The 16,921-nt window shown below is 39.3% G+C and overlaps 1 protein-coding gene across 1 annotated transcript; it reads right to left on the reverse strand.

Moving 5' to 3' along the window:
* Positions 1-8,623: 8,623 nt before the first annotated feature.
* LOC116267444 (RING-H2 finger protein ATL70-like) lies at positions 8,624-10,673 on the reverse strand. The gene is made up of 2 exons (XM_031649169.2): positions 9,710-10,673; positions 8,624-9,489 (listed from the first exon to the last, which is right to left on the reverse strand). The coding sequence occupies exon 1, from the start codon at positions 10,317-10,319 to the stop codon at positions 9,792-9,794; it is 528 nt and encodes a 175-aa protein (XP_031505029.1). The 5' UTR covers positions 10,320-10,673; the 3' UTR covers positions 8,624-9,489; positions 9,710-9,791.
* Positions 10,674-16,921: the final 6,248 nt, after the last annotated feature.

Consider the following 16,921-nt stretch of genomic DNA (forward strand, 5'->3'; position numbering starts at 1 on the left):
GGGATCTCTTCATTGGAGACCTGTAAGCAACCAGCTGAAGGAGCCAAGTGATGCCATCTCTCCGGCCAAGATATGTTCCCATTTAAGATATTGATGAGGCGCCTTCTCCATCCAAGATTTTAACGATGATTCTGAGCCTAGAACTGTTCTGCACACCTAGCTGCAGAGCATCTTCAAGGATAGAGAATTCACTTGTGCCATTCCCCGAAAAGTTTCTTTATGCCATTTAGAACTCAAATTATCATCACCTAGTAGAAAAAAGGAACCTATCCACCTTTTCTTGTCCTAGGTGACTATCGACATACTTATCGAGGCTGGTTGATGGCCCTTATCAGGCACAATCGCTCCAAACCAAAGCCAAATTTTCATCGTCAAACATTCTGCTTCTTTTCATTTAAGAGCACAGAACCCCTCTCAACAGCACTTCCAGATCAACGTACGCATGGATTGCCTATCTACTTGTGCACAATCACCATGCATGATTCGACGAAGGGTTCTAGCTTTATCAAAATGACTAGTGACTTGTATCCATATTGTAGCAACCTCTCTGCACTTGGTGAATAAATGGTGAGAGCTCTCCTCCGCTCAAAGGCAGAGACAGCACTCATAGAGAAACCAGGCAGTTTTGGTCAGAGCCTTCAAGTTCCAAATTTCTTATCTCCATTCCTCCTTAGTGTCATTAGGACTTGTGGCTTCAAAGAGCACCCCCGCCCTCAACTTCTTGATTCCCTCCATGGAACACTTACTGAAATAGTTTACATGGCCCAAAGGTTCATGGTTTCCCAACATCCTCATACATCTGTAAACTCCACAAAGCCCTGTATGGTTTGAAGGAGGCCATGGTTCCATCACCTAATCTTGATTCTTGGCAAATTAGGATTTGAAAGCTCCAAAACTAATCCATATTTATTGATTACGCATCACTGCGGTAGTGCTTATATATGCTGGTCTATGTTGATGATATTCGGTTCACAAGGAAATCACCCCAACTTGTTGACAAGGTTGTTAAGTTATTAAGAGAGTAGTTTACTTTGAAAGACCTTGGGAGATTTCTTTTTGGGTGGTCAAAATTCTCAAAGAGCTATTCTCTTTATATGTAAAGACATTTTGGAAGTACTTGAAAAGGCGAAGATGCATGAATGTAAACCACCCATGACTCCAATGTGCTTAACATCCAAACTCTATGTTGGTGAGAGTGTTGATTTTGAAGGTCCTACTTTATTCAGGAGCATTGTAAGAGGCATGTAGTACCTGGCCGTGACCAGACCTGATGTGGCCTTCAACATCAGTAAAATATGTTAGTTTATGCATAAACCATCTATTTCTCATTGGTCTGTAGTCAAGAGAATTTTGAACTGAGATATTTGAAATACACTATTCAATGGTCTTCAAGGCATGAAAGGACAAGTCAATGCATATCTATTCTGATGCTGACCGGGCTGGCTCTCCTGATTATCAGTAGTTCACTTCTAGATGCATTGTTTAGATTGGCCTTCATTTGGTCCTCTGGAGCTCAAAAAAAAACATGTTTCTCGTTTAAGCATAGAGGACGAGTATAGAAGAAAAGCTAACGCTGCTGCCTAGTTAACCTAAGTGCAATCTCTTTTGAGAGAAATGAAATTTGATATGCACGCTACACCAGTAATTTGGTGTGACAAGATCAGTGCCAATTATCTGGTTGCTCAGCCAACCTTTCATTCTGGAAGCAAGCACATAAAAGTTGATGTGCACTTTGTTTGGGGATCAAATTGGTAAAAGCGTACTCAAAGTCTGCACTTCTCATCAAAGGTTAAAATCACTAATGGTCTCCCAAAGCCTCTTGTGATCACTCAATTCAATAAGGTTTTTGTCAAGGTCAACCTCAAACCTTTGAAGTTTCACTTGAGGGAGGCAGTGAAAGATACTCCGACCAAATCTGATTATGGAAAGTTGTGAAGACTCGTGAGGATTGAGAGAGAGAGAGAGAGAGAGAAATTTCAAAATAAAATCTCACGCATATTCCATAGTTGATAATTCAGGATAATTATAGAGGGCAAGAGATAAGGAGGTTACAACAAAAAGTCAAGAGATAAAAACGTAAATCAGATTCCAAAATAATAAGGGTTGTTACGTTTTTATCTCTTACAGATTTCGTCACTTCTAAATTTCAAAATTCAAACTCTTTCCTTAACAATCTCCCGCAAGCTGAACGGCAGCTCTATGATGTTGAGACTGTTTCTAAAATCTGTGAACATTGTTCCTCCAAGAGCCTTTGTCATCCGATCCGCTAATTGCTCTTTAGTTTGAATGAAATTCACTTGGATCTCACCCTTATTAACGTGATCTCTAACGAAGTGGAATTCCATTTCAACATGTTTGGTGCGAGCATGAAACACACGGTTTGATGCTAAGTATAGGGCTCCTATATTATCACACCATAAAATTGGTGCATCTGGTGATGGAACATTTAGCTCTTTTAGGAGAGATTTTAAGCATAGTATTTCTGCAGCAGCACAGGCTAAGGACTTGTACTTGGCTTCAGTGCTGGACCGAGCAATGGATTTTTGTTTTCTAGAAGCCCACAGGACAACGTTATTTCCTAAGAGAGAAACAAAACCATCAGTCGACTTTCGATCTTCTAGACTTCCAGCCCAGTCTGCATCGACAAAGACATTCAATTGTAGTGAAGATGATCGAGTCAAGCGAAGAGCATAATGACTAGTTCCTTTTAAATACCGAAGTATTCTTTTAACCATCATCCAATGAACAGTCTTTTGGAGAGTGCATGAATTGACAAGCACGATTTACAGAAATGCAATATCTAGACATGTCAATGAAACATATTATAATGCGCCTATCACACTTTGATATAAGGTGGGATCCCAAAAAGAATCATCAGTAGCTGTAATAGGTTTAGTGATCACCATGGGAGATGTTGTGGGTTTGGCACTATCCATTTGAGCTTTGTGAAGAATGCAAATATGTAACTGTGTTGGCACATATATATCTCTCCTGGTCTTCGCTTGACCTCAATGCCTAAGAAATATGTTAAAGGACCAAGATCCTTAACTGAAAAGACTGAACCAAGTTGTTTAATAACATGAGAAATAAGAGATGGTATATCCGGTGATGATCATATCATCGACATAGACAAGAAGATAAAGTTGATGGCCGCCGCGGGAGTAAATAAACAGGGATGCATCAGATTTAGAAGCAACAAATCCAATGCTGCGAAGAAAGCAGCTCAAGCGATGATACCATGCGCGCGGAGCCTGCTTGAGCCCATACAGTGCTTTGTCTAACTTGCATACATAATGAGGAAAGGTGGGATCTTGAAACCCCTTTGGTTGAGCCATATAGACATATTCAGAAAGATACCCATTAAGGAAAGCATTATCAAAATGAAGTTGTTGTAAAGACCAGCCAAAGTGAACTGAACGGCTAAAGAGAGTAATTTTGATGGTAGTTGGTTTAACAGTGGGACTGAAAGTTTCTTGATAGTCAATACCAGCCGTTTAAAGAAAACCCTGAGCCACAAGTCGAGCCTTATGCCTTGCGATAGAGCCGTCATGGTGACGTTTAATTTTATATACCCATTTGGAACTGATAACATTGAAATTAGGTTGAGGTGGTACAAGATGTCAGGTTTTGTTTTTCTGCAATGCTGAAAACTATAATTGCATAGCTTGACGCCAACACTCAAAATGAATAGCCTCTTTAAACGTCCCTAGATCCTCTTGTGCAGTGGCAAAAAGCGCTTTCGGTTTTAAAGAAACCAGTCATGGAGAGCGAGTCAACGTCGGATGAGAATGACCGTGAGGACGAGTAAGAAGATCAACTCGAGTGGCTACAGTGTCAGTAGCTAAGGCTGACGATATTGGTAAAGGAGATGCATCCAGCGAAGAGGATGCCAAGGTCATGTTGGGAGTGAGTCCCATGGTGGGCACCATTGCTATAGGCTGATCAGTGTCATGGATTGGCAAACTGATATGCTCAGGAGAAGAAGCCGTGACAGATGATGAAGATCCAGCCATTGGAAAGGGTAAAACAGTATAAGAGTTTGATGAGGGCTGCATTTGATTGACGGGACCGGTAGAAGGGGCGTTGGGCATCTTTGGCAGCCAATGAGATAAGACTGCATCTGAAATATCCTTATGATGATCGGATTCACCGGTATGAATTTGATAAAAAATAATATGTCGAGATATAATGATATGTCGATGGCTCTTGTCATAGAATAGATACCCCTTATGATGACTAGAATAACCCAAAAAAATGCATGGAGTAGTCCTGGGCTGAAATATTGAATCATTCATGGGCCTCAGTAAAGTGCATATTCTGGATCCTTTTGAAAAAACGTATAAAATGGTGATTTTCACTGCTTGGTAAACGATTGGTGATATAAATAGCAGTTCGGAATTAATCAACCCAAAAATTGTATGACAAACCAGCATCATAAATCATACTTAATCATGTTTCAACGACAAGACGATTTTTCCATTCAACTATACCATTTTGTTTGGGAGTATAAGGACAAGAAAACTGATGAAAGATCTCATGTGCTTCACAGAATGAAGCTAAGTCGGAATTCACAAATTTTTTGCCATTGTCAGATTGAACGGAACATATATGAGCATTTAATTATTTTTCAACCAAGATCTTAAATTCTTGAAACATAAACAACTTCAGACTTAACTTTAAGAGGAAACAGTCATGAAAATCTGGAATAGTTGTCAACTATGAGCAGAAAAAACCTGAAACCCTCTCGAGAGATAATCGGGGCAGGTCCCCATACATCCATATGAAGCATTTCAAGAGGTCGTGAAGCTTGGAAATCAAAGGTTGGAAAGGGTTATTTATGTGCCTTTCCCATAAGACAAGACTGACATACTCATTATGAAATAGGAGAATTTATTGATATGAGTCGACTAGAATTTAAAAAACTAACGATCTTCTTGTTTGCATGACCAGGCCGCCAATGCCATAGATCAAATGATGCTGAGATTTTATTGATGCCTGCTGGAAATCAGCAACTAAACGCTGCTCCCTTGATTGAAAAAGAATCCATGTTTGATCTGACCGCCTTGATGGGTAGAGACTGTCATGCATCTTTGGTCCTTGAAGAAAAACATTTCCCATCTGCTGATCCTTAATAACAAAATCATGTGGTGAGAATTGAAAGATGCAGTCATTTTTAGATGTAAATTTTTCCACTGATAAGATATTGTGAGCCATTCTAGTAACATGCAGCGCATTTGTAAGATAGAATGAAGTCCCTACAGAATTAACTAGTAAATTTCCTATATGCTTAATAGAGATGCTTGAACCATTACCGATCATGATATTGTCGGCCCATCATATGTTGTTTTGTTTTGCATCATCTCATCATTGTTGACAATATGATTAGTTGCTCCTGAGTCGGGATACCAGTATTCACTAGTAGACTCCTACAAATTCATAGCTGAAAATGCATGCGGAATATAATAACACATCCTTGCCGAATGGCCCTTCCGTCCATAGTACTGACACGTTATGATGGTACGAGGATGATTTCCATTTCCTGCATTGTTATTTGGGTCTCCATGATATGATTGACGTGAACATGTGTTTAATTTCCTCGTCCTTGGAATCGACCTCATTGCCGACCTCTGAAAGTGCCTCGTCCTCTATCGATTCCAGTTGCCTACTCCATAATAGGTAATTGTCCCTATTGAGCTCAACAGATACAAGTGTAGTGATGGCATTCCATTGAGTTGAAGAGGACGATGAATTTTCCATGATATTTATAGAAGAAGAATATGATGGCTCTGATAGCATGTGAAAACTCATGATGATTGAGAGAGAGAGAGAGAGGAATTTCAAAATTGTATCTCACGCACATTCCATAGCTGATAATACAGGATAATTATAGAGTACAAGAGATAAGGAGGTTACAACAACAAGGCAAGAGATGAAAACGTAAATCAGATTCCAAATTAATAGGTGCTGATACATTTTTATCTCTTGCAGATTTCGTCACTTTTAAATTTCAAAATTCAAACTCTTTCCTTAACAAAAGTGTATCAACACCAAGTGTAAATGTGATTCTCATATAAAAGATCAGCAGGAGACTAGGGATGTAATGTATCCTAAAAAAATTTAATGACCGATTTAGAAATCAGATTGGATTCGGATTTATGAAATGACATCCAATCGGATGCAAATTCAGATTTCAAGATACATAAATATCCGATCATATTCAGATTTGGATCTGATTTAATTTTAAATAAATATCATATATCTGAACGCTCTTACATTTTGAAAATGTTCAAAATGTGGACTAAGATTCAAATATATGAACGTGAAAATCAGATTGGAATTGTAAAACCAGATTTTGAATTTGGATTTGAATAGTTGTTTGAATTTGAATCAGAACATGTGAATATCCAAAAAAGTGGATACAGTTAAACGGTGTATCTTATTCGAATCAAATCCAGTGACATTCCTACGTACAAGCGGCATGGTGAGTGTTGAATCGCCCTGCATCGTGGACATGACCCAATGGTTGAACCACATTAAATGCCTTTCCTTGTTCTCGCTCTCTCTTACTTGCTTTTTGTTTTTCTGATACCTTCCTCAAAATAGAAATTAGCGTTCGAGTACCAATGATCCTACCTAAAGTTTATTTTACTTATTTCTTATCAGGTCACATCCATGTGTTCTTCAATCGAATGCTGTGATTGATAGTGTAACAGCCAGTTTTCTCATCTCATGTGTCTCAGACTGGGTATATGTTAACATTTTAGGGTGCGCAATTGAGACCAATATGTATCCATAATTCCTGTTGATCATCAAGTCATAAGCCCAAGGCAAAGAAACTTACTCCATGTTAAATTTTCATGGCACATAGAACTGTGGACGCCAGACATGCACTCCCTTTCTCATAAGCATTTCATAATGTGGTGTGTGACTTGTAAAGTGTGAAAGAAAAACACCACCTGCCTCGAGAACATCTCAGTCTTATTGATTTGTCAAATTTCGCCAAGGGTCTGATTTTATAAGAATCATATTGGCACCATCCCTTTTGGCTTCTAATGCCGAAAACTCTCCCCCCAAATCAGAAATTTCTTTTAGGACAACAGTAATGAAAGTTTCAACTGTCGGTCACCACCACACGTACTTTTTCATTTGTTTTTTCTTCCTTTTTTTTTTCTTTGTTAACACTCATTGGTCTTCTCCCCTTTTTTCTTAACTTCATTTTTAATAACCAAGCTGGGAGAATGAAACAGTACAACTCCCGTCAGAGGTTTCTCCAAGTTGCACAAGTGGGATCCTAGTCATGCATAAATCATATTTTTGCTAGTTATTTAATGTATAAGGTTTTGATTTGAAAATTTTCCTTGTCCTATTCATTCAACTTCTTCCTCTTCTTTTTCATTATCAAGTTATGGTTGGGCAACTCCCATCAAGTTATATTAAGAGACATAGCGGCCTTCTGCCATGGGGCATGCCTTGTGTACTGAGCTATTGACTTCAACTTGATGGTGCTTAAGTCCAGCTAGCTAGCGGGGCAGAGAGCTATGCTTCCTTTTCTTTTCGCCTCTGAAGAAATTTACTAACCATTTGACCATGTCTTCCTCTGCTCATTCTTTTCCCAGAGATTCAGACTGATGTTATGAACTGCACATGTAAATGGTAGACAAAGCTTTAAATGCACATATGTGCATACAATACCATGTCTCTTTTTTGTCTGCAGCTGATTTCCTTTTTGACACAACATTAGTGGACTTGTTTAATCCTACTTGCAGTGCGCGTGCAAATTTTTCTCATTATATTGGAGGCGCTAAAATTTGTGAACATGACTGACCTGGTTTGGAAGCTTTAGGGCATGCTTGATTATTGAACTACGCTATCTCCTTGGTCTTTTTCTGTTTTATTAGTTAGAAAGTTTTGGATTTCTTCATCAGACGTTTGATTGCTCTATGAAATGTGAGGATAAAGGTTACACTAGCAATAACGCATGCAATTATTTATGGAGTTATGATAATTATATGGGAGTCTTGGAAGCTTCTATTTCTATAGTAAGCGGTTGTGTCTTAAGAAGTAAATGCAGGAATTCCCAAGGGGCGTGGTGCAACAGATTAGGTGGGGGATGGTAAGTGGTCAGTCTCAATTTTGAGCTTCTATGACTTCAATTTTCTCTGTCTCAAAGTGGGGGCACAAATATGTAAGTTAAAATATAGCGGGGTACTGTTATCCTGAGGCACCAAAACTAGGTCTGCTACTCTCGGGGATGGGAGAATGTAATGAGGGTTTTGGCTCTCAATGGGGCGTTAGGATGAGCTCACCCAGTAACAGGCAAAAATGGTGACAGCATTAGCAAAACACACCTTATGCACACAAAAATTTTAGTATATTGCAGATAACAAATCCTAATATTGTAGCTTGACTCGAGAAATCTGAACCATAGGAATCCTATTCCAATATATAAGGCCCCATGAAATAATTGAAATTTGCATATTTCCACGAAGACAAGTTTGGTTTGAACCTTCCGATTTAAGACTCATAACAGGCATCAAAGCAAGAAAACAAAAAAGTGTTCTACAGTCAGTCACGTCTACTACTCTGCAGTAGAAGAGATTCTTATGCTAACTCGTCCTGGACTTGATTTTAGCCATAATTGTATGCTCGAGTCGCATCTTGTGTAGACATCGGAGACTTAAAGGCAACATCAAATGAACAGAAAAGAACGGTGGCGACTGAATCAACCAGATATTGAACTACAGTTCAAAAAAATACCAGAATAAATGCGTCCATGAACTTTTAGTACCAAGCGTTTCATTGCAGGTCAGAGCAGCAGTGGCTCCTATTAATAATTTCCCCTAATACATGCAATGGTTTCACGCACATAAAAAAGTCCACATTGTTTTAAGAAAGCGTCTGTTCTGCTTCCGGATTGTTCCGCCGGTTGCCAACTTCATCCAAAGCATTGATGGTGGCGCAGCCAAATCGAAGAAGTGTGACGCCTCCTGGAGCTTAATTTTCCTGTCTGGCCGGCAACGGACCCAACGGACAGCGCCAGGATCTCCCCTGTACCCTGGCACAGGATCTGTAGTCCCCACCATGTGTCCCCCTCATGCTGGCATCGACCCACCACCCTAGGTACCTGGCTTCCCTATCCTAACTGGTCATCCAGGAAACTAGATTATATACCTCAAACTGCGGGGAGAGATCAGGATTTCTATTTGAATTTGGAGTCTTTCACGAGTTCGATGCAGAATTTAATTGCACAACAATGGTAGTGGAATTGCAGAATTTGTCAGTAAAAGAAAAGGACAAGAGATGAGAGAGAGTAATCATGGTGGTTGCGAGCCAATTGATCAATCACTTGCTTAATTTGAAGATAAAATCGAGGCCGGCTTTTTGTTCATCTCTCAATAGGGGAAATCGGATGCGGAATTGTACTTGCATATGCCAAAACCTTCGATGTTGGTCGTCGAGATTCACGTATATCTACCTTTTCAGTTGTCACTGTGAATTAATGAATTAAACACATTACCGTAGAAATCCAATAAGAAAAAGAAGAAGACGAGGAGGACGATGATGATGATGATAATGATGATCAAAAAGAAGAAGAAAAAGAAGAAGGTCCGTGAAATTTGACTTAAGCAGGTTGGTCATGGCTATTTGAAAGAGCGACAAGGTGGCACGGGGGAGGCGGAGGGAGAGGAGGAGCGATTAGATGCCTAACCTGGTGGCTCGCTTCCTTTCCACCAGCCTTGGTGCCGAAAGGAATTCAGAAGTCTTGGCTTTCATGGGGAGGCCGGGAAATCCTACACGGGCTGCCGGCGGGCCAAAGGGACGATCTCGGCGAGCGGCGTGGGCAGAGGGGAGGGAAGGGGAGAGGTTCGACACATGGGGCAGGTGGGCCGAAGCTTGAGCCAGGGGTCGACGCACTTGACATGGAAGAGGTGGCCGCAGTCGGGAAGGAGGCGGAGAATGTCTGAGTCCTTATAGTCCATTAGGCAGATGGAGCAGCAGCTGGGCAGCACAGGGGAGCCGCCTCCCCTCCGCCCCGCTGCCTGAGCGTAGGTGAGCTTAGGACAAGTGAGCAAGGTGGCGTCGTCCAGGCCGCCGCCGCCGGCGACCGCCCCAATACCGTTCAGGAGATTGTCGTTGCCGGGTTCCTGCCGCTGCTGGCGCTGTTGTTGTGTGGAGGTGTGGGCGCGGGCGCAGAAGTAGGAGGCGACGGTGATGGTGGTGATAAGGACGAGGACGCCGACGGCGACTCCTATCCCATAGGCGAACCCGCTCAGAGGCCCTCCATTTGAATAATCAAAATTCGCAGAGCTGTTGCTCATCGTCTCTGTCTCTCTCCCTCCCTCTTTCTTCTTTTGAGAGGTGAATGGAGACCATATAGTCGACCTTCGCCAGCTCCCCAGCAGTATAAAAATGGCAAGTGTTTTTGTCGACAGAACTGCAGAGAGAGAGAGAGGAAGGTGGAGAAGAAAAAGAAGAAGAAGCTTGGCAGGGAAGGGAGGTCGGGGTGGTCGATTGGTCAAATACTTGGAAATGTCAACGCATGGTGGGCGGGCGCTCTGGAAATGGAGCTCCTATGAACACCAGCAGCATGTGCAACAGAGGGAGACGGAGAGAGATGTCAAGAAGTGATGACAACTCAAAAATGAGCTTAGTTTATCTTGGAGGTCATCCTTTCTCTCTCTTTCTCTCCTTTCTCATTTCATGGCCTCTTTCTCTCTATCCAACCTGCCTATAGCTTAGTTAGTTGGATCTTCAGCACATAAACAAAGCGTATCAGGATTCATTCCCGCGAGCATTACATGTTGATCGGCATTAAGATAAAAAGAATGAAAGTGATATCCTGGACAAGAGTTGTGATTGTGCCCCCTTTTCATCTCTCCTTATATCTTTTGCCATATATCTTTTGTTCTTATATCTTTTGCCAAAAGATGTCATTGAAGTTGTGTTTGTTTCATCACGGATTGGAGATCCACGCCTTAAATCCATAGATTTAAGGTCAGACCTCCTCTCATTCGATCTTAAACTCTAGAAACACACCTTTTAATGCAGTATCAAACCTAAGGCAGTATCAAACCTAAGAGTTGAAATTATCAAACGCAACCTTAAAGTAAAAGGTTTAAGGGTTGATATGGTGGTGTTGTCTTTAACAATCTCTCTCTCTCAGCCTTATACATGTCTCTATCCTTCCCGACTGTTTTTTTGTAGTCTGCGTGCAGATTACGGATCACTCCATGACGTAAATGAAATAAAGAACCAATATATCCCATCCAATCTTCGCGTTGGGAAGAAACAACCAAGGCCTGTCCTCTTAATATTCAATTCTCGCATACCATACATCTATACTATATATATATATATATATATATATATATATATATATATATATATATATATAGAGAGAGAGAGAGAGAGAGAGAGAGATTGAAAAAAAAAATTCTTACGTGCAAGTTGCATCTGCTTAATTTAAATATAAATGTGTTGGGATTTCTTACTTACTAAGGATGACACAGCAAATCAGGTGTTCTCATGTAAAATATGATCTTATGAGTGATCGAGTTGGTGAAATAGAAATAAAAAAAACGCAATTGGAAGTTGCATTGTCTGAATTTCAGAACGTGGGCGTGTTCAAGGACTACTCAACATTATTGCTTAGTTATTACGGATGAGGAGGAAAATCGAGTTGTTTTTTTGGTAAAAAATGATTCGATGACTTTGCCAAATTATGGGTCGTTGATCTTAAAAGGTGCTCGGATAGTGCAATCTCAGGATTCAAAGCTCTTCCAGACTTCCGCTATTAATCAACAGTGTGGATCACGTACAACTTAAAAGTGATTCTTACTCAATCTTGATGTATAGCGTGACACACGAGGGAGGTGGAGTTGTCTTCTCTCTCTCTCTCTCTCTCTCTCTCTCTCTCTCTCTCTCTATATATATATATATATATATATATATATATATATATATATATATATATATATATATATATAGAGAGAGAGAGAGAGTATATATATATATATATATATGAAAAAGAGATGCAAAGTAGTGGGTGGTGATACTTTACCGTCCGCTCCGTTTGGGAAGGGTGCAATTTTATGAGACGGGTTTGTGTTTTGATAACCAACTTTTTGTTGTAGAGTCGGTCGCATTATGGTTGCTCCTTAACATAGTGTAGGAGAATGATCAGTTATTTCGGTTTCTTTTTACCCCAGAATTTAATGAACAAGTTTCTCTCCCCTTGAAAGGTCAAACAAGCAAAGCTATTATATCGCATGATCTAAGATGCCAATCTTTGCCTCCACTCTCTTGTCACACACTTAGTAGAAAAAGTTGGATCTAGCTTTCTTTAGAAATAAACAGAAAGATGAGGCCCATTTCCAGATTACAGGCAATTTCTGGGCCTGTGAGTGACATTTTGTTTGAGGACTTTTTTGGGTGTTGTGGTGTCAGTGAATATATCGGTCCATGTCAACCGATACGCCAGAAAAGTACTCCAGAAATGGGGTTTGTATCGGTTGATACAATTCCGTATCGGGTGACATGCTAATAAATATGGTATCATAATATCAGTTTTAGACTCTTAATTGTCTTCTTATGGTCTGCCAATCAATACCAGCTGATTAGTATTAGTGATTGTTTTGATGCAGTAGAGGTGTTTCTTAAGATGAGGCTTCACTCTATTCCTCGGGTTGATGGATAAAACCATAGTCACAAATAACATTTTAGGGTTTTAAACGCTGAGGTTTTTCTCGAGTATAATAGGATGAACCTGAAGAATACGAGAAAAATACGAGAATACGGTAAATTTTTAAAAAACTAAAAATCGAGGGAAAATAAAGTAAGTGAAAACTAATAACACAAACATCAAAATATAAGTAAATTTGCAATAAATAAAAAACGAAAAAAAAAACTATTTGACATTAAAAAAATGAAAAAAAAAAGTGAAAAAAGGCAAAAAAAAATGTGACTTTTTTATTCAAAAAGACATGTTTTTTTAGTGACCGTAAGGACAAAGGAAATAGGGAAACTTTGGCTCTCATTTGAGTGGTGGGTAACCTCCCACTCACCCAAAAAGGAATAAATTAACTGAAAGAATTTGAAACAGCGGTTAGGTTTTGATTAAACTGATAATTGATGAAAAATAAGGCCTAAAGCATTTCAAATAGACTAAAAATGGATCCACGGATCTGGATCCTAATAAAAGAAAACAATAGACAAGACCAAATTCTCGTAAATTGTATTCTCAGCTTCTGCCCTGCATCAGTTTCTTAAGTATTCAAGAAGGAAATAACACACATTTGGGCTGTTTTTCATCTCTGGTGCATGTGAAATCTTATAATGTGGTATCCAGCCATGTTGAAAAAACAAGTTCATCCTTCCGTGATCCAAAGAATTGTTATGAATAAGGGTGTCAATGTATTGCACTTGAATCTGATATATTTTCCACCACATCCGTCGTATGAGATGATCACAATATTTTCGCATTGGATAGAAAAGTTTACATAATATATGGATCTGAAATAACAACCCAAATCTAATTTACGAATTCACATCTGGATTTGAACACAACTTCAAACCAAATGCTCGCTACATTAAGATATGCTAAGAGAGACTTTCTAAATATATGGTTATTAGATATAAGATATTTATTTAACATTGATTCCGCATCCAAATCTGAATCTCTATGGATATTTATTGAATCTGATTGGGTGTCGTTTTTTAAGTCTGAATATGATCTGGTTCCCTAATCAGATGTTAAATTTTTTTCATTATGTTTTTTTTTTTTTTGGAAGCTGTTCCATCAGATATCTAATCTAAATCAGACTTATTGACAACCCTGGTTATTGACCAATTAAAAAAATATTTTCTTGGGACCCTATCTAGCTAGCTAGACTATTATTTCCAGAACTAGATGAGCGGGCAGTTTGACAACTTCATGTGCCAGATTTGTTTATTTTAAGTGAAATGTTACTTTTTCCTTGATTTTATTCTTTAATTCCCATAAAGAAAACATTTTCTTTTGTTTTTTTTAAGAGCTACACCTGCCGTAAAACTGACAAATAAAAGTGTGAGGTAAACTTCTATTAACCTGAGAAGCAGAAATAATCACTTTTTGAATTTGTGCGTCATATATATGCTGCCCATATGGGAAAACCATGTTCCCACGGTTTACCCTGAGGAGTAATGTTTAAAATTTTGGATGGGGAAAATTTTTTTGGGTACCACTTTTACCTTTGTAAGGGAGTGTCTTCCATTTAGTTGTTAGTGACCTGCTCCACATTTTATACCCATATAGTTGACAATAAGAGTTCTTTATTATAAATGATCACAAAAAGGTGGTTTTTCAAATGCAATTAAAAAAAAAATTAAGCCCAAGAATGAAAATTTCCCTTTTTTTTTAATCTTGGAAATCGTCACGGTCCTGTCTGCGTAGTACTTATTGAATCGGTAGATGTTCCTCTAGTGACGCCACTGCCTTTGAATGGTAGCTAGATCCAGATCCATATCCACATAACTCAAGTGTAACGGCTTATTGACCATAACTTTCTCTCTTGGTTGACAAAGGGTCACCAGAAATGCCCTTAATACTCAAATGGAATAAGCTGCCTGCCTTATGGAACGCCATGTGTCACGAGCACTGTGGCCGGAGTTACCGGATCTTGAGGAATCATGGCCGCCAGATTCAACCATAGCAGTCCAATCGACTCTATTAGTTAGCTTCTACATGGACCCATCAGGCGCATCTTAGGCTTAGATTGTTTTCTACCGTCAACGGCGGAGCTAGAAATTTTTGTTGTGGTGGCACTAATATAAGAAATCTTAGATTTGATGGACACCAATATAGAATAAATTAAGTTGTTTGCTCATACAAGGCCACACCTCTGCTGATAGTGCTGGTCTAACCTACCCTATCTATGCATCACCTTTCACAAAACGAAACGCGCAAATAATTAATATATACACCGGATCTACATATTAATCACGCGTCACGCCAAGACTTTGTTGATGAACTAAGATAAACTTCAAAGCATTCACACCAACGTTGACTACACAATAATCTAAGCTTCTCACAAGTCATACCCAAATGAGCAAGTGAGCTGCTGGGGAAGTGTTGTGAATGTTCCATAGAAGCCTGCCTATCCGCCAAGCAATAATTATATAGGGATGGGTATCGGGTGAACTCGAACTCTGGCGGGCCACAGCATGTGAGCACAGCTTAGGCCCGACGCCCGGCCTGACTAAAATAAAAATGCATTTTAATCTAATATAATATATAAATATAATTAATTATCATATAATATATGTATTAAATAATAATAAAAATAAGTTATTGTGCCTACTCTGTCTTGTTTAGCCGGGCACATATCTTATTGGACCAGCCGATGCTCAAATTTAGGACCTGCACCCGGGCCTCAATCAGACCAAATACCGGTTACTCGTTGGGTACTTGGCCCTAATGAAAGCTTCTTCTTTTGGTAGGAGAGAGGAAGCCCCACATGGCCCATAGCTGGACTAGGAGAACCCACCCCACATGGCGATTGGCCAACTCTCCCACCCTCTCCCCCTCAAGGAGAACTGCTGTTTTGTTGTGGAATTATGGCCACACCAGGCACCTCCAAACATGGTCATTCTGCACCTGGATGATAGATAGAGCAGCCAACCAAGTTCTAACTAAATAAATCTCGAATATCCGGGCTCTGATTGATAAGGTCAGATAAAGAAAACTGAATCCTATTAACAGTTTGATGGGGATTCATTTAAATGTTTTAGAATTGAAATCCAATCTCCATTTGGTTTTGATGGAATACTCTCTATCTTATTATAGTTAGCCAACCAAGTTCTCACTAAATAAATCTCAAATTAGGCATAGCTTTCTCCGATTAACAACCCGCTCGGATTGGTCAGATCAGATAAACAAAACTGAATCCTCTTAACACTCTGATGGGGATTCAGTTAAAGTCTCACAATTGAAATTCCATCTGGATTTGGTTGTGATCGTTAATCATTATCTCAATATAGTTAGGCAATTAGTTAGACCCAGTGAATTATTTTCTCCTAATCTGGTTTCAACTTCACCGCGGATTGGCTAATATGGATTGCTTGGAGGAAGTAACATCTAGGAATCTATGTGTTCCATTTGCATCCCTACCTCCAATGGCTTAGTCAAACACGGCAAATTGATTGTTCTAGAACTACATTAATCCTTCAATTGCGACGGCCTGTGGTTTGTTTAGGGAATAACTACAGATAAGACTTTTGAAAGGAATGGGAAAAAATAACAACATTTTAGATATAAGATTTTCATTAGCAGAAAGGTCTTCCCAACAACTGGATCATCCTCGGCTCATGGGTTGGAACGTGCAAGAGCTGTTCTTCAAAACTAAAGGAAGAAAATTGTTTGCTGGTGTAGTCACTATCCAGGAAAAGTCTATGTGCCCATTGGAATTTTGATGTATTTCTCTAACGAAATTTGAGCAAAATGTGATGTAGGTGTCTAATAATTCAAACTTTCGTTTTGTAATATTTTTATGGAAAAAATGTGTTTGTTTGGATAAGAAAGTTTTGGCAACTTCGGGACCGTTTTTAAAATGGAAAAATTACGAGAAAAGCACACATATTTAAAGGTATTTCAAATGCACATCCAAATTTTGAAATTTGCAGTTCACCATTCAGCATAGCAAATACTCTGATATCGAAAACATTGACCAAATATTGAAATAACAGATTGACCCTTCACATTGAATTCAGAGCTTCCCGACCATTAGATTCCCCTTTTTAAGTTCATTTACTATTCATTTGCATATTATTTTAACAAGTAAGATTCAAGGCCGTCGGATTGAACTTAACAAGAAAGGCAAAAGAAGCATGAGGACAAAATAGGCAAACTGTTAAGGTAACTTTTTTTGTCAAAGGAAAGAAACGC

This window comes from Nymphaea colorata, chromosome 1 (assembly GCF_008831285.2).
Source record: "Nymphaea colorata isolate Beijing-Zhang1983 chromosome 1, ASM883128v2, whole genome shotgun sequence".
Classification (NCBI taxonomy): Eukaryota; Viridiplantae; Streptophyta; class Magnoliopsida; order Nymphaeales; family Nymphaeaceae; genus Nymphaea; species Nymphaea colorata.